This window comes from Castor canadensis, chromosome 2, assembly GCF_047511655.1.
Source record: "Castor canadensis chromosome 2, mCasCan1.hap1v2, whole genome shotgun sequence".
NCBI lineage: Eukaryota > Metazoa > Chordata > Mammalia > Rodentia > Castoridae > Castor > Castor canadensis.
This window is the reverse complement of record NC_133387.1, coordinates 91,640,619-91,659,280: the sequence shown is the minus strand read 5'-3', so window position 1 is coordinate 91,659,280 and position 18,662 is coordinate 91,640,619. Positions and strand designations below refer to the sequence as shown.

The following is an 18,662-nucleotide window of genomic DNA, read 5'->3' as shown; positions in this document are numbered from 1 at the left end:
GTGTGTCACTAAATAATGAAGTGCAATGTCTGAATATCTCAAACCTAAGCACAAATGGTTTTATGTTGCAGACCACAAGTATTTCTTCCAGTCAACCTAAATATTGTATATTCAGAAAAGTTGGGATTGTTCTGAAAATTTCTGCCAAGAATGTTAGAAAGGAACTTGTTTCCCTGCTTGCCTTTCTGAACATGGGCACAACAGTCTGGCCTCATGACCTGGGGCCTGAGGGGTATACAGGAGCCAGGCATAATCCTCTACTTGTCTCCCTCCATCATCCCACATTCTCTTCCTGTCTTTCCTATGCTCTTTCACTTAAGATAGTGGGTGATAACAAATTTCTGATAACAAAACAGTTGTATATGAACATTTTTTTTTTTGGGTGGGACTGGGGTTTAAACTCAAAGCTTTGTGCTTGTAAGTCAGGTACTCTACCACTTGAGCCACACCTCCAGTCCATTTTGCTCTGGTTATTTTGGAGATAGGGTCTTGTGAACTATTTGCCCAGCCTAGCCTCAAACTATGATCCTCCTGATCTCAGACTCCCAAGTATCTAGGATTATAAGCGTGAGCCACCAGTGTCCAGCTGGTGGCTTGTCTTGAATAGCTACATCTGCTGGTTCCTAGCGATGCCATATTTAGTTAGCAGGAGTTTCTACAATTTGTTTTGTTACTGCAGTGTTGGGGATTGAACCCACGACATTGTATGTGCTAGGCAAACACTTTACCACTGAGCTATGCCCCCAGTCCCCAAGCAGGAGATTATAATTTCAGTAGTTCCAAGTTTTAAGCAGGATAGAGGAACTCATAAGGAAATGAAATACTGACAGAGGATTTTGTGGCGGGGGTGGGGGGTGACTTTGAGGATTCAAAAGAAGAAGGAGAAGGAGAAAATGGAGAAGTGTCCTGTGAAGCACCCAATGCAATTGGTATGAGAAGTCAGTTGTTCCTGGGTGCCACGGCTAAGGGAACACATCTTCCCTCCATGCAATGTTGAGAAGCCATTGTCTCCAGGTGCTTATCAGCCACACACAACATAACCAATATCAGGGCTTTAATTGGCAGAATGGGGGTGGGATGGGACATGGGACATGTGAGGCTTCAGTGTTTGCTTTTTATACATTGGGAATCCACTTGTGTTTGGCTGGTGTTTCTTCTGAGCAATGGCCACAAGCGAGCCGCCCAGGTGGTGTGGAGCAGTCTGTCTGCTGCCTGCTGCTGTATCATTTTCTCTGCAGGGATGGCCTAGCAGTGCTGTTGCTGCAGTCTGCCATCTTTCAAGCTGATCCAGAGCCTAAAGCTCTAAGGACAAAAACTCTCAAGAATAATTTACACATTTGTGTTCACGCTCACTTTTTATTGCCACCTCTCCCCACCTCAAGTCTCACACTCTCCTCCCTGGATGGTGGGGATGCTGGGAGGGGCAGACGGGAAGCTAAAGGCAGAGCAGTTAGGCTGGTAAGAGTGTTGGGTGGCTTCTTCTATGAATATAAACTGTGTCCAGGGCAGCAGAGCCCTGAGGCTTGGTTGGTTATTCCTACAGGGACACACTTGACATTGTGTGAACCCATTCGCGGGAATGCTTCCTTCATGCCAGTGTTAACCTGCCTACCTCCTCCTGGGAAGAGCAGCGAAGAGTCAGGAAAACTCAACACTGGCACCTACATTTTTCATTCACATTCCAGATTTCTTCATAGTGGCTACTTGTTACATGATTTATATCACCCATATGCATGTCTGTCTCTTTAATCAGCCTATGTATTAAGAAGTCAGAGGACAGAAGGCAGAGATGGGGAGGATCACAGTTGGCAAAAAACTAGTGAGACCCCCCTCATCTCAACATGTAAGCTGGGTGGGCATGATGGTGCATGCCAGTAATCTCAACTATGTAGGAGGTGTAGGAAAGAGGATTGCAGTTGAGGCCAGTGTAGGCAAAAAAGGGTAAGACACTATCTAAAAAATAATCAAGCACAATAAGGGCTGGGAACATGGCTCAAATGGTAGACTGCCTGCCTAATAAGACCCTGAGTAAGAACCCTAGTACTCCCAAAGGAAGGAGGGGGAAGTCAGAGGTCAATGTCATTTATTTGCCTTCCAGTTCTACAGATGACAGTGTGGGTCCGTTAGCTGCATTGCTGGGTATTATCAGTGCTTACTGAGGTCTTCACTCATCTGCTCGCTCATTCTGCTATGCATCCATGCATTCATGCAGCATATATTAAAATTCTACTACATGCCATGTCTTGGAAATGCAAAGGAAGAATTAAATGATCTCTGGGGTTCCTTTCAGCTTTAAATCTTTACAGCTGAGTGCAGAGGACATTTCCCGCCTCCCATAATGTACAGATGCTTCTCAACACAAGATAGGATTGTGTCCCAATAGACTCATCAGAAGTTAAAATATCACAAATGGAAGATGCATTTAATCCACCTACCTTATCAAACACCACAGCTCAGCCACAGCAGACTGTTGTTTTCCCTTTGATCATGTGGCTGACTGAGAGTAATGGCTCACTGTTGTCTAGCATGGAGAGAGGATCATGCCACATATCACTGGCTGGGGAAAAGGTCACAATTCAAAATAAGAAGTACTATTTCTAACAAATGTATACTGATTTTGCACCATTGGAAAGTCAGAAAATCACAGGCCAAACCATCTTAAGTTGGGATCATCTCCATGTGTCCCCAGAATTCTATTCCTGGTGACTTCTCTATTTGTCGTGTCTATAGAGAGCTAGATTTTCTTTTGTGTAATTCTTATTTAAATTAAAGATAATAGCTCCAAAAGTGTTTCTAGGATCCGGTGAGTGTGCTTTTGTACGCTGAACTTTCTGGCCTCTCCAGAATCAAAGGGAACCTGCTCCAGTCAGCAGCTGGCTGCAGGTAAGGCCTGGAGCTCTGCTTAGGCCCCTAGCTGAAGAGAAGATGGAATGTGGAGTGTTCTGCACTGAGGGCGGCAATGCCTGAGGTCAGACTCAGGAGACAGGAGCCTGGAAACAAGCTGGCTCTGATAAGAACAAACAGAGTATCTCACAAGGGCAAGGCTGACAGAAGGATATTTCTGTGCTCTAAAAGGCCATGATGGAGTTGCAAAAGTTTCCGGAATTCCTGTCCTTGAAGTTCCCTCAGGGCACAGGCAGCCTTCTGTGTTCTCTCTGCAGCACAGGATCATAACCCAGAGGCCATTTTACAATAGGGCTTACACCACTTAACACACCAAAAGCTACAATGAAATCCCCTGTGACCAGCAAAGGGAAATGACCACCCAACAAAGGGAACTGAGTAGTCAGTGAAAAAGAGCTGCTATTGACAGAATGACTCCTTAACTGAAATAATAATGATAATATCATAACAGTGTTTGAGATCCTGGTGCTATATATACACAAAACTGCCTGTCCAATTTGAATTATAAAAATCATGATTTGAGCTATAAATTCACTGGAAAATGAGAAGGTCTGATAGTCACTTGAAATTGGAATTAATGACTTGGAAAGCAGATGTAAGAAATAGCTCAAAGTACAGAAAGAAAAATAACCTAGACATCATGAGAGCACAAGTAGCAATCTGGAGAATATCCTGGGGATCAATGTGCTAATAAGAGACATTCCATATAGAGAAGAAAGAAAGATGGATAAACTATAATTCAACAAATAACAGGAAAATATTTCCCCTGCAATGAAGAAACACGAGAGTTCAAACCACAATACTGCCACAAAAAAATTTGCCAATGATAGTCTCAAAATTGAACTTTATTGTATAGTATTGCTTAATAGTCAAAGATATGTAAAAGTCCCCTTGCAGCATAAATTTCAGAAATGACAATAATGATAATAGCTTTGTTGTTTGGGCTTGATTCTTACATATGCAGTACAATATAGAGGATGTTTTCTTCTTTCTTCCCTCCCTTCCTTTCTTCCCCCCTCCCTTCTCCCTCTCTCTCTCCCTTCTTTCTCTTATTATCTCTTGCCTTCTTGCTTTCAGTGCCATGGATCAGACCCAGGCCTTTGCACATAAAAGACAAATGCATTGAGCTACCTCCTTAGTCTATGTAGAAGATATTTTAAATTACAAATAGTAATAAAAAAAGGTGCAACCTTAAAGAGTACATGTAGAAGTGCATATAAATATAATTTAAATTCAACACTGACTGCACAAATTGTTGAGAATGCTGATAAAAAATGATTTTTAAGGAATATTTTATTACTACCATTGTTTAGAATTATGGTATATGGTGATCATACCAAGCAACCTGACTTAGTTAATTTTATTATTGGTTTACATTTTCCCTTGCACATTAGCTCCACACTTAGCAGCAACTCAGAATGAGCTGCTTTAAAAAAAGGACTAGCAGCTGGGCACTGGTAGCTCACACCTGTAATCCTAGCTACTCAGGAGGCAGAGATCAGGAGGATCACAGTTTGAAGCCAACCTGGACGAGACCCTATTTCAAAAAAACCTTTCACAAAAAAGTGACCAGTAGAGTGGCTGAAGGTGTAGGTCCTAACTGATTTCAAACCCCACCTCTGAAAAAAAAGAAAAAGAGGAACAGCCAACTGGAATGGAACCCATCACCAGGATACTGAGATAAAAGCTGAGACCCCTGCATTCAAGCTAGTCACCTGGTAGAGCAAAGAAAGTTGCTCAGGAAGGTGGTTAGGGCATATCATCTCTACTCCTTTTACAGAAAATACTAGAAGATTCACCAAATAAGAAGATAAAAAGGAAGCAAATCAATTGTTGCTAGTAACCCTTGGAAACTGCGCATCTACAAACACGTTCATACACAGTTCAAGGCAAATAGTTTGAGAGACTCATCTCCAAAATAACCAAAGCAAAATGGACTGCAGGTGTGGTTCAAGCAGTACAGCACTGGCTTTGCAAGTGCTAAAGCCCTGAGTTCAAACGCCACAGCCAGCAAAAAAAAAAAAAAAAACTTCTTATTTGTATTACTAAACTCAAAGTAATTTGTGAACATATTATCAGTTAATTTGTTGGTATGGATATTAAACTTTATTTTGTGACAATCTTAAGTTATATTTTGCATTTCTATAGTTTGCGAGAATATCTGGAGCAGCAAGAAATATCTCAGTTTTGCAACGTGGAAGAGAATTCAGCTAATGTTACCAAGTTCATGAATATCTTTTTCCCTGATTTTAAAATAATGAAAAGTCTGAAGCTGGAAAGGACACTGGCATTACTGCGGCCAGATCTCTTGCAGGAAAGGAAGGGTAGGAAATAAAGCACTTTGTAGATAGAATTGAATATTAATTTAATAATTTATCTATAATAATTAATAAAACTTTTTTTTGTAGTTGAAGAGTTTACAAAGCATTTTCTAAACTGTGACTCTGTTAAGAGTCATTTTTACCATTGCAGGAATTACTAATGTCTTAATTCAGAGCTCTGGGCAACCCTAATTAATAGTGTGACTTGGATAAGGTATTTCACCAGACTATTCATTTGTAAAATTCAGAAGATTAGAATGAAAAAGAAAGTACAAGTAGAGTGCCTGGCACTTTAAATGCTATTTTGTTTGTTTGGTTGGTCGATTGGTTGGGTTTTGTTCGGGAATGGAACCCAGTGCCTCACAGGTGCAAGGTTGTTTTAAACCCACATTCACATGGTAGAGTTAATACCACAGAGTAAGAACAGAGGCTTTATATTAACCCTTCTTTTGTTAATATCTAGTGTTCAGAAACACAATTGATACCTGTCTGTGGATCTTTTATTTTCTGACTTGCTGAATTCAGTTTTAGGAGTTTTGACGTCGTATCTTTGGGAGTATCCTTAGAACAGGGTTTCATAAGCGGGATCTACTTACAGCTGGAGTCAGGTAATTCTCGGTTGAGGTGTGGTGGGGAGCTATGTCATGTACTGTGCTGTAAGAGGCTGAATGGCATCCTTGGCCTCTGTTCTCCCGAGGCCAGTAGCATTCCTCCCACTCCCAGTTGTGGAAACCAAAAATGTCTCTAGACTTTGCCAAATCTTCCTTGCTGGAATTTACCAGTGAAATTATCTGGGCCTGGGATATTCTTTGTCTGGAAGGTTTTGTTTTGTGTCTGTTTTTGTCTTTTTGCCTTTTAAATCTCTTTTTACTGTGTACATATTATCTTTAAATGAATAACCTTATTTTTAGAAAAGTTTTAGATTTATAGAAAATTAACCTCATACAGAGTTCCCACATATTCATCCATGTGTTCCCATCCCGTGTCTCCTACCACTAACATCTTGTATTTTTGTGATATAGTTACAATTAATGAACTGATATTTCAGTATTATTAACCAAAGGTCACAGTTCACATTAAGGTTCACTCTTTGTTTTGCACATTCTAAGGATTGATACAAAATATCATGTATCCCTATTACAGAATCATACAGAATGAATCATTGCCCTGAAAGTCACCTACGGATCCCTACCCCACCCCCACCCCCAAGCCTCTGGAAACCACCAATCTTTTTGCTATCTCTACAGTTTGTGTTTCCAGAAAGACATACGATTGGAGTCATATAGTTTTTTCAGACTGACTTCTTTCACTTAGAAATGTGCGTTTAAGATTCCTCCATGTCTTTTTGTAGCTTGATAGCTCATTGCTTTATTTTGATGAATAATATTCCATTGTATGGATATAACCAAGTTTATTTATCAGATTACCTATCAAAGAATACTTTGCCTGCTTCCAGTTTTTTACGATTTTGAATAAAACTGCCGTAGACATTCACAATGGGCTTTTCTGTGTAGACATGCGCTTTCAACTTAAGTGGGTAAATATCTAAGATCATGTGGATCATGTGCAAAATTGTGTTTAGCTTTCTAAGAAACTATCAAAATGCATTTCAGTGCAGCAATGACTCAGAGTTGCTGTGGCTCTGCATCCCTGCCAGCCTTTGGTATTGTCAGTGTTTGGACACTGACTGAACTAGGAGTATGCAATGATCTCTCATTGTTGTTTTAATTTACAATTCCCCAAAAGACACAAGGCTGAATGTCTTTTCATGTGCTTACTAGCTATGTCCATACCTTCTTTTTTAATTTAAATGATGTCTTTAATGAAAAAATACTTTCCAAAATAAATAAGAAATTTAGTTCTAAGAATGGGACGCTTACATTTTTGCAAATTTCTCTGGCAGCCTTTTCAGAAAACTATAGATAGTCTTTGAGACTATACCCACACTTGACAAATAATAGCCCATAAATTAGTTACAATGGGAAAAATTCAAAACCATTGTTCTATTTTTCACTTTTTTTTATAACACATGCTATTAAAACATTTTCATCCAAAAATATTGGTTCATTGAGTTTGCAGATCTTCCAAATGTTAACATTATTTCATTAAGCAATAGTAAATAATTATATCCATTTCTATTGTTATAGATTTCTTTTAAGAATTGAGATGTTAAGCTTCCAGTATTTCTAAAATTTTTAATTTTTGCTTGAAACTTCTAATTTTATCATTGTCAACATATTTTCATTGAAGTAACAAGCTTATTTCATTGTTTCCAAATTTTTAAAAACACCTTTATTTTATTTTTGATTTAATACATTAGTTTAATACATTAATAATATGAGGGTGTTTCATTGTATAATTCCATAGATGCATACAGTGTACCTTGAACAAGTTCACCCCCTTCTTTATATTCCTATCCTCCTCTTACTCCCCCTCCCCTTTCAGTGTTTGGTGGGTTTCATTATGCTATCTCCATAAATATATATGCAGAGTGTACTTTCACCCTCTTCACCCCTTGTATCCTTTCCTTCCCTCCACCCTCTCTCACTGATGCCTCCCAGACAGTCTTCCATATGCATTCATGTCCTAATATTATTATTATCATCAAAATTATTTTAGGTCTAGGTTCTACAAACAAGTGAGAACATGAGATATTATTGGACCTTTTAAGCTTGGCTTATCTCACCCAGCATGATGATCTTCAGTTCCATCTATTTTTCTGCCAATGACATCATTGCATTTCTCTATGTGGCTGAGTTACATTCTTTGAGATATAGATAGATAGATAGATAGATTTAGATATAGATATAGATATACACCTCCATACTGATTTCCGTAGTGTTTACACTATTTTACATCTCCTCACATCCTCACCAGAATTTCTTGTTTGTTTTCTTGATCATTGCCAATCTGACTGCATGAGATGGAATCCAGTATAATTTTTTTTTTGCATTTCCTTTATGGCTAAAGATGTTGAACACTGCTTCATGTATTTATTAGCCATTTACATTTCTTTTTCCGAGGACTGTAAATTCATTTGCCCATTTATTAACTGGATTATTTGTTCTGCTGTTTAGTTTTTTGTGTCCTTTGTATATTCTGGACATTATTCCTTTATCTGTTGACTAGCTAGAGAAGGTTTTCTCCCATCCTGTGGGCTGACTCTTGACTCTGTTAACTGTTTTTCTTTCTTTCTTTTTTTTTTGATGTGGAGAAACTTTAAAATTTTTGTTCTTATTTCTTGGACAATAGCTATGTCTCTTTAGATCTTTTGAAATAGCTGGAAGAGATGATATTGAATGTATTTACACAAAGTATGATGAGAGTTTGGGGAGATGGATGTGATAATTGCCATAATTTAATTACTTCACATAGTCTTTTCCCATATCCAAGTTGAGTTGTTTGTTTTCTTATTGAGTTGTAAATTACTTTGGATATTTTGAAAAGCTTCAAAATCAATATTCAAAATATGTTGATACTTTTTTAGCAAAAAACTTATAGACTATCTATACATCATGGGATTTAATATTTTTTGAGAATTTCTGTATCTATGTTCATGATAGCAATAAGTCAGTAGCATTCCTTTCCTTTTTTGGCAATACTGGGGTTTGACCTCAGGGCCTTACACTTGCAAGGTAAGTGTTCTACCACTTGAGCCATACCTCTTAGCATTCATTTCTTATAATGCCTGCATTTGATTTGGTATATGATTAATAGAGGTTTTGTGATATGAGATAGGAAGAGTTTCCTTTGCTTCTTTCATCTGGTATCAATTAGAAAGAACTGGTAGAATTTCTTCCTTAACTGTTTTGTAGAATTCATCAATGAAACTATCTGGGTATGTATGGTACTTTATTTCTTGGAAAGTTATTTATAATTAAATCCACTTTTGCTCATAGATATAGGCCTATTCATATCATCTAGATTTTATTATGTGAATTTTAGTATTATTTTCCTTCAAGGAATTGGTCCATTTTAAATAAGTTAGCAAATTTACAAGCACAGAGTTTTTCTTAACTTTTCAAACTGTCAGTTTAATCCCAGTGGGTTCTGTAGTGATAGAGTGATGACTCTGCTTTCATTTATCATTGCAGTAATTTGGGTCTCCTTTTTCTTTTTCCTTTTTGGTTAGTATGTTTCATAACTTTAAAAAAAATCTTTGTAAGGAACTGTCGAATGAAGACTATGCCATGTGTGGAAAAGAACAATTTATTACAGACTGCTGGGCTGACCCTCAGGTTCAGGGTGCATCAGGTTGGCTGAAATGGGTAGTGGGCTTTATAGGAGGGGCCAAGCCATGGGGGAGGGAGAGAGTCTCTGGTCTCCGATTATCTGTGATCACCAGATGGAACAGGTCGATATGCCTGACTAGTTGAGTAACTGGAAGTTCCTGAGTTTTGTAAGCAGAGAAACAGGGAAACAATTAGGGAAGTTTGGCAAGTGGTCATAGATCAAGGGGTCTGGTTTCGGTGCTAGCCTTGGGACCTTCCACCTGCCCCAAGAATGCCAGGGACCTAACAATCTTTATGAGGAACAGTTTGCTCAATTTCATTGATTTCTGCACTAAGTTTTGTTATTGTTTCACTGTTCTTCCTAAACTGTAACCTTAGACTATTGACTTTTTCTATCGCATACATTTAATGTTATCAATACAATAAATATTCATTAGCATGACCATAAATTTTGATAATCTGTGTTTGTATTTTCATCTAGTTTAAAGTATGTTTTAATTTTTTTGAGAGTTCTTCTTTGACCTGTATGATATTTAGAATGTATTGCTTAATTTCCAAATATGTTGGAATTTTCCAGTTACCTTTGTTACTCATATCCATTTTAATCTCTTTGGGGCTTCACAGCATACTTTGTATGATTTCTGTTCCTTTAAAATTGTTAAGATGTGTTTTGTGATCAAGAATGTCTTCTATCTTGGTGAATGCTCCATATGAACTTGAGAAGAACATTTATTTTCCTATTGTTGGATGAAGTAGTCTATGAATGTCACTTGTATCAACTTGACTGATGGCTGTATCTTCCTTTTTTTTTTTTTTTTGCTTTCTTGATCAGCATTTACTGATAGAAGAGTTCGTTGAAGTCTTCAACTATAATATTGAGTTGATCTATTTCTCTTGCAATTTATCACTGTTTACCTCATATATTTGTTGCTCTTTTGTTAGGTACATATTATGGACAATTAAGCCTTGAGAAATTGACCATTTTATCATTATTTCTGATAATTTTCTTTGCTTTGATTAATATGGCTACTCAGCTTTCTTTTAATTAGTGTTAGCATGTATATTGCTCTATTTCCCTTTACTTTTACCTGTGTCTTTATATTTAAAGTGAGTTCCCTCTATATACAAATATATATTTATTATTGTGTCTTTTTACTTTACCAAGTGACATAATAAGTCCATGTACACATGTACAGCATTTGTAGACATAATTGCATCAGTATGTTCTATGTGTGTAATTCTTTTCTATTCATTGCAATTATTCTTGGCTTCTTTTCCTTTAAAATTTTTCTTCCCTCTTACTGCCTTCTCAGTTTTAATTGATTAAAACATACACAATATTTAATTATAATATAAACATATATTTGGTTGTACTGGGGTTTGAACTTAGGGCCTCATGCTTGGTAGGCAAGCATTCTATCACTTGAGCTATATCTCAGTCCTTTTTGCTTTATAAATTTATTTATCAAATAGTCTTGTGCTTTTTGCCTGGAGCCCCCTTGGAATGTGATACTCTTACCTCCACTTCTCAAGTATCTAGGATTACAAGCTTGAACCAATATACCTGGCCCTCTTAGCATATTTTTATGAACTGCCCTCCCACACCAAGTTCATATACTGAGTCTTTAACTCCCAATGTGAATTTATTTGGTGATTGGGCCTTGAAGGAATTAATTAAAGTTAAAGGAAGTCATAAGGGTGAGTCTATGTAGGAAATAAGTATGTCAGGATTTTCTCCAAGAAAATGTTGTCATTATAAGAAGAGGCATCAAAACTCACCTTCTATATCCACACTTTACAAAAAAGTCATGTGTAGGTATAACAAAAATATAGTAGCTCTCTCTGAGTCAGGAACAGATGCCTCAACAAAACCCCATCATTTTCGCACCTTGATAATATACTTCTAAGCCACCCTGGTTCACCATACCCTTCCTGAAACCTCTGAAACTATGAGCCTAAACAAATCATTTTTTTCCTTGAATTTATCCTTGTCGGATATTCTATCAGAGTGACAAATGCTTGACTAACATAGAAAATTGGTACCAGCCATAGAGTCATGGCTTTTTAAATCTGATATAATCCCACTTGTCAATTCTTGCTTTTGTTTCCTGAGCAATTGGAGTCCTACTCAGAAAGGCATTATGTATGCCTATGTTTACCTTCAGTAGTTTTAAATTTTTAGGATTTACAATAGATCTTTGATCTACTTTGAATTGATTTTTGTATATAGTGAGTGATAGGGGTCTAGTTTCAGTCATCTATGTGGGGATATCCAGTTTTCCCAATACCATTTGTTAAAGCAGCTGTCTTGTTTCTAAGGTATGTTTTTGGAGCCTTTGTCAAAAATCAGAGGGTTATAGTTGTGTGGGGTAATTTGTGGATCTTCTTTTCTATTCCATTGATCTGTTTCTGTTACTGTGCCAGTACCATGCTATTTTTGTTACTAGGGCTCTATAGTGTAATTTGAAGTCAGGTACTGTGATACCTCCAGCATTGTTCATTTGTTTAGGATTGCATTGGTATTCAGGGTCTTTTATGTTTCCATATGTATTTTATAATTGTTTAAATCCTTACAGATTGCATTGAATCTATAAGTTGCTTTCAATAGTGTAACTATTTTTATAAAATTAATTGGGATGATCTATGAACATGAGAGGTCTTTCCATCTTCTATTGTCTTCATTTGATTCTTCAGTGTTTTATAGTCTTTGTTATAGAGGTCTTTCAACTCCTTAGGTTTATTTCTATGCCTTTAATTTTTGGAAGCTATTGTGAATGGAAATGTCTCTTTTTTTATTGATGTGCTGGGGGTACTTTGTGGCATTTGCAAAAGTTCTTACAATATATCAATATATAATAGTTGAATTCACCCCCTCTGTCATTCTTTATCTCCTCTCCCTCCCATTTCTAGAATAATTCAACAGGTCTCATTTGTCCATTTGCATAAATGTGTACATGGTATTTGTACCATATTCACCCTCCTACACCTTTTCCCCACATCCTTCCCTACCCACTGATATCAGCCACCTAGGCAGAACATGTTCTGCCCTCTTATTTTCCAATTTTATAAAAACAATGACATTTTTGTTTGTTTAAGATAGCTATACAGGGTGTTTCATTGTGATATTTCCATGTATGTATGTGTTATAACCTGAATTAGTTCATCTCCTCTACTTTTCTCTTTTATATTTTAGTCCCATTCTTATGATGATTTCAACAGGTTTAAAATTCTATATTCATTCCTGTCTGAGAAGTATATCAACCATATTCATCTTCTTAACTTCCTTCCTTTACCCTCTCTCTCCCATCAGTGTCCTCCCCTCAGTGTGACTTGTTTTTCATAATATTGTTGCATTTGTATTGGGTCTATATTTCACATATGAAGGAAAACTTGTGACCTTTGACTTTCTGAGCCTGGCTAACTTCACTTAAGATGATGTTCTTCATTTCCATTCATTTATCTGCAAACAACAAAATTTCATTCTTCTTTATGGTTGAATAAAATTCCATTGTATAAAAATACCAAATAAGATCAACCCTAAAGTTCATTTGGAAGCACAAAAGACTGTGAATACCAAGGGAATGCTCTCTTGATTTATTTCATAGCCTGTTGATTACTAGTGTATAGAAAAGCTACTGATTTTTGTATGTTGATTTTGTATCCTGGTATTTTGCCATAATTTTTTATCAGTTCTAAGAATTTACTGGTGTTGTCTTTAGAGTCTTTTAAGTATAAATCACATCATCTACAAGTAGGGATGATTTGACTTCCTCCTTTCCTATTTATATCCCTTTTATTTCTTTACCTTACCTTATTGCCTTGGCTAAGAATTCAAGCACTATGTTGAATAAGAGTGAGGAGATAACTAATAGTTGTCTTGTTAGTGTTTTTAGAGGAAATGGTTTCAGTTTTTCCCCATTTAACATGATGTTTGGCTATATATAGCCTTTACTAGGTTGAGGTATCTTCCTTCTATTCCTAGTTTGTTCAGGGATTTTTATCCTGAAGGGATGTTGAATTTTATCCAAGGTTTTTTTAAGCATTTATTGAGGTAATCATGTGCGGTTTATCCTTTATTCTGTTTATGTACTGTATTATGTTACTGACTTGTATATGTTGAACCATCCTTGCATCCCTGTAGTAACACCAAATGGATTATGGTGTCTGATCATTTTAGTGTGTTTTTGTACATGGCTTGAAGGTATTTTATTTAGATTTTTTGTGTCTTTGTTCATCAAAGAAATTGGTTAATAATTTTACTTTTTGCCATGTCCTTCTATGGCTTGGTGTCTATCAGTGTAAAATGGGCTTCATAGAATGAGTTTGGTAGCATTCCTTCCCTTCTATCTTATGGATAGCTTGAGGATCATAAATGTTAGTTCTTTAAAGGTCTGGTAGATTTCAGCCATGAATCTGTCCAGCACTGTGCTTTTCTTTTTTGGGAGATTCTTTATTACTGCTTCAATTATATTGCTCATAATAGATTAGTATATGTGGTTTATATCTTCTTGGTTCACTTTTGGTTAGAACATATGCATGTACAAACTTCTCCATTTCTTCTGGGTTTTCTGGTTTACCAGAGTAGGTTTTTTTCAAAGTATTGTCTACTGATCCTCTGAATTTCATTGATATTTGTTATGATAGCCCCTTTCTCATCTCTAATTTTATTAGTTAATTAATTAGTTAATTAATCTTTTGATTAATTTGGCTAAGAGTTTGTCAATCTTGTTTATCTTTTCAAAGAACTAACTTTTGATTCATTGATGGTTTGTAGTGTTCTTTCATTCTCCATTTTGCTAATTTTTGTCCTGGTCTTATTATTTCTTCACATCTATTGCTTTTGGGGTTGGCTTATTCTTGATTATCTAAGAGTTTAGGTGCATTCTTAGGTTATTTATTTTAGCTCTCTCATTTTTTATTGTAGACACTCATTGCCATTAACTTTCCTCTTAGAACTGCTTTTGTGATATCTTAAAGATTCTGGTAAGTTGTGTTTTCATTTTCACTTCATTTTAGGGTTTTTTTTTTAAAAATTTATTTCATGATCCACTGGTCATTAAAAAGTGAATTGTTCAGTCTCATGTGTTTAAATATTTTCTGCAGTTTGACTTGTTACTGGTTTCTAGTTTATTCTATTGTGCTCTGATAAAGTTCAGGAAGTTATATTATTTCTTATAATTGTCAAGACTTGCTTTATTTCCTAAAATATGATCTATTTTGGAGAAAGTTCCATGGACTGCTGAGAAGAATTTGCATTCTGTGGCTGTTGGACAGAATATTTTGTACATGCCTGTCATGTCTATTTGTTGTAGAATGTTCATTACTTCTGAAGTTTCCTTGTTGATTTTTTTTCCTGAATGACAGTGGGGTACAAAAGTCACTTTCTATTGTCATGTTGGGATCTTTTTGTGCTTTTATGTCCTGTAGTATATGAAACTGCATGCACTGACACTTAGTGTGTATGAGTTTACAATTGTTCCATCATTTTGGTAAGAGTGTTTCCTTCATCAATATGAAATGACTTTCTTTGTCCTTGACTAATTTTTTTGTTTTAAGTTATCTTTTTCAGATAGCCACTCCTAATTGCTTTTGGGCTCCATTTGCTTGCTTGGACAGTCTTTTTCCATCCTTTCACCTTAAGCCTATGATTGTCTTTGACAATGAGATGAATTTCTTGCAGGCAATAAATATTTGGGTCTTGGTTTTTAATCCAATCTATAGTTTGTGTCTTTTAATTAGAGAATCAAGGGGAGAATTAGAGGGGGTGGGAGGGAGGGGGAAGGGGCAGAGTGGGTGGTAAGGGAGGGGGTGGGGGCAGGGAGGAGAAATGACCCAAGCCTTGTATGCACATATGAATAATTAAAAAAAAAGACCATTAATATTCAGTTATTTTTGCAAAGTATTTAGTAATTTCTGCCATTTTGTTGTTTTTGTAGTGTTTGTTTCTTTCCCACTCCTCATTTGCTTATCTAACCATTTAGTGAAATTGATTCTTTCTCTTATTTTTATTGTTTTATGGTATTTAGCTTCCTCTTTTGTGTGTAGGATTCTGTTAAGTATCTTCTAAAGCATTGATTCAGTGGTCATGAATTGCTTTAGTTTTTGTTTATCATGGAAGGTTTTTATTTTTCCTTCAATTACGAAGGATAGCTGTGCTAGATATAGTAATCTAGGTTGAGAGCTACTGTCTTTCAGGGTTTGAAATACTTCAAATGAGCTACACCTCCTGGCCCTATGGTATTTTTCATTTATATCATTTCTTTTTGACTTTCTTAGTTTCCATCTCTCTGCTTATATTACTCATGCATTTTTTCATGTTATCCTTTTTTTTCCCATTAGAGTCCTTAACATATTAGTCATAACTATTTTAAATTCTCTGACATGGTAATTCCAAAATCTGTGTACTGCCCCTTCTCTCAGTTTTGTGCCTAGCTTCTCAGAATCCATTATCTTTTAGTCTCTTTTTCCAATCAATGAATGTGGGCTACATTCATTAACTTAAAAAAAGAAAATTTATTCTGACCAGTTATGTCTTTTAGTTGCCATGTTCATGCCATTTATATTGAATGTCACTACTGACAAATTTTGGAGTTATCTTCTCTGTTTCCTCTTTTCTGCTTTCCTTTGGAATTTACATGATCTTTTAAAATACCCATTTTAATTTATTTATTGGCTTTTAACTATATGTAGTTCATATATTTCTTTTAGTGGTTGCTGTATGGGTAATATACAATACAACTTTAAAATGACTTAGAGTATATTTTACCACTTCAAATGAAATGTAGTAACCTGAAAACCATGCAAGTCCTTTTAACTTTTCTTCTCATCTATAGTAGTTCACATACATAGTGCTTGTACATATATTGAATAGTCCACCAAACTGTATTGTAATTTTTGCTTTTAACATTGAATAATATTTTACAGAGGAAATTCTTTCCATACTCACCCACGTATTTACTCTTTGTTTCGGAAGTTCCAAGTTTCCTTGGATATCATTTCTCCTCTGAAGAACTTTAACATTTCTGTTAGGGCAGGTTGCCAGCGACAGTTTTCTTGTACCTAAGAATGTCTTTACTTCACCTTTCTTCCTGAAGGGCATTTTGCTGATAAGAGAATTCTAGGTTGACAGCTCACTTCTTTCAGCAATTTGAAAATGCTTGTGCTATTGCCTCACTAGTTCTCTAAAGAAATCCAGAAATTCAAAAGCATTGTTTCTGTACATGTAATGTGTTGTTTAGGGGAAGTGGAGGTTCTTGCTTCCTTTAACATTTTTAAACTTTTTTTTTTAGTTTTCAGCAGTTATAGTATAATGTGCTATAGCATAGTTTTTTTGAGTTTATCTTCAATTTTAGTGATTAGTGAACATCTTTGGTTTGTAGTTGAATGTATCTCACCAAATTTGAGGGCTTTTCTGCCACTATTTGTATGAACTCTTTTTTTCTGTGTCAAATTTTTCTTTGCTCCATCTGGAATTAAAAAAAATTTGAATTAGATTTTTTAGGTGTCTGTCTATACTCACAGAATAATTTCTTAACCTTCATTCTCTCTTGAATCTCCTCTGATTGTGTTTCCACCAGAACTATCCTAGTCAAGTCTACCAGTGACCTCTAGACTGTTAAATTCAGGTTTAAATACCCATTCATCTCTTTTCTGCTCTTAACAGTATTCAGTATAGTTTCTGTGTTTCTGTATTGGTCACCTTGATTTGGGTTGCAACTGACATCTGGACTGTCTTATTCCCTAGACTCTTATTCCTAGCACTTTCTATTTTTTCTGAATGAAGCAAATCCATGTTCAATCAAGTTCCAAAAATCTCACCTTCTACCCTTAACATTTTGTTAAAATATTTTCCCAAACTATTACAGTTTTTATATGAAGAATTTGGGTGATAGTTAATATAAAAACATAATGCTTTTGTGATGCTCAGATCTTACAGATACTTAAAGATGATGTGAAAGTAATAAAGGGGAAAAACTTGAAACAATCATATATCACTTACCCTCTGGTCTGTTGCTCTATTCTAGTGTCAATTTTTGATCATTTCAGATATACATGTTTACTGCTTACTGGTAAATGACACTCTTTTTTGAAGAAAAAATTTGACTACTGATATTTTATTGTTCTAGATCCCCTCAAAAAATTCCAAAGCAAAGTTCATATGGATTATTTAACTTAGGTAAAATTAATGTGTTCATCATATTCTCATTTTTTTCAAAATATAATGAGCTTCTATTTATTTAATCTATTATATCTTTCACTTCAGTTGATAGCTTTCTTTTTACAGTTCTTATTAACTGATTTTTAATTAGATGTAATAATAGATACAAACTGCTTTGTTCCAGAGTGTGCACTCAGTAAATATCAGTTAATGGTTGTTGCCATTTTAGAACCCAGATATTTCTTTTAAGGCTTCTTCCTTGTTTTTCTTCCTCCCTCCCTCTCTCCTTCTTTCCTTTGTTTTTTGGTGCTATAGGGGTTTGAACTCAGGGCTCTGTGCTTGCTAGACAGGTGCTCTACTGTTTGAGTCACATCACCAGCCATTTTACTTTGGTTATTTTGCATAGGCCTGCCTGGAGCACGATCCTTCTATTTTACCCTTCCTACTTAACTGGAATGACAGATGTGCACCACCATGTCTAACTTTTCTCTGTTGGGATGGGGGTCTCATGAACTTTGTTTGCCTGGACTGGACTCCTTATTTTTCTTGTTGTTAATTTTGAATGGCATCTTTCACCTGTTTGCTTAGTTTTTGTATTAAAAAAGATAGTGACGTCTGTATTTTTTATACTGACTTTTATCAAATGATAAAAGTCAGCATTCTGACTGATATATTATCTATTACCTAATGGACAGTGAATAAAGGTAATAAACTAGAACTAAGCAAACAATTGTGAGGGAGGAGTAAAACAAGCAAGGTATCCAGCACATTAATACAATCTAGGCAGTAATTTTCTTCAAAAATACCTTACAAATAAGAAAAAGAAAAGCAATTATATATATATATATATATATATATATATGGTTCTTGAAATTTGAAAGTAGAATCATCATTTTTAGAGGAAACTGAAGTATTTCTATGTTTATTTTTGCATTACTAAATTAGAAAAATACTTCTCATATGGAGTACCTATTGACAACAGTTTAAAAATGACATCTAATCATCAAACAAGTGGCATATGGTAGCTTTTGTCATGACCTGTACCAA

General features: G+C 35.7%; 1 protein-coding gene across 1 annotated transcript in view; it reads left to right on the top strand.

Moving 5' to 3' along the window:
* Window positions 1-18,662, top strand: part of Nme8 (NME/NM23 family member 8) — a 58,187-nt gene that overhangs the window by 31,679 nt on the left and 7,846 nt on the right. Inside the window, exon 10 of the mRNA XM_020177945.2 lies at window positions 5,053-5,228. Coding sequence (XP_020033534.2) covers window positions 5,053-5,228 — 176 coding nt within the window. The remainder of the gene's footprint in view (window positions 1-5,052; window positions 5,229-18,662) is intronic.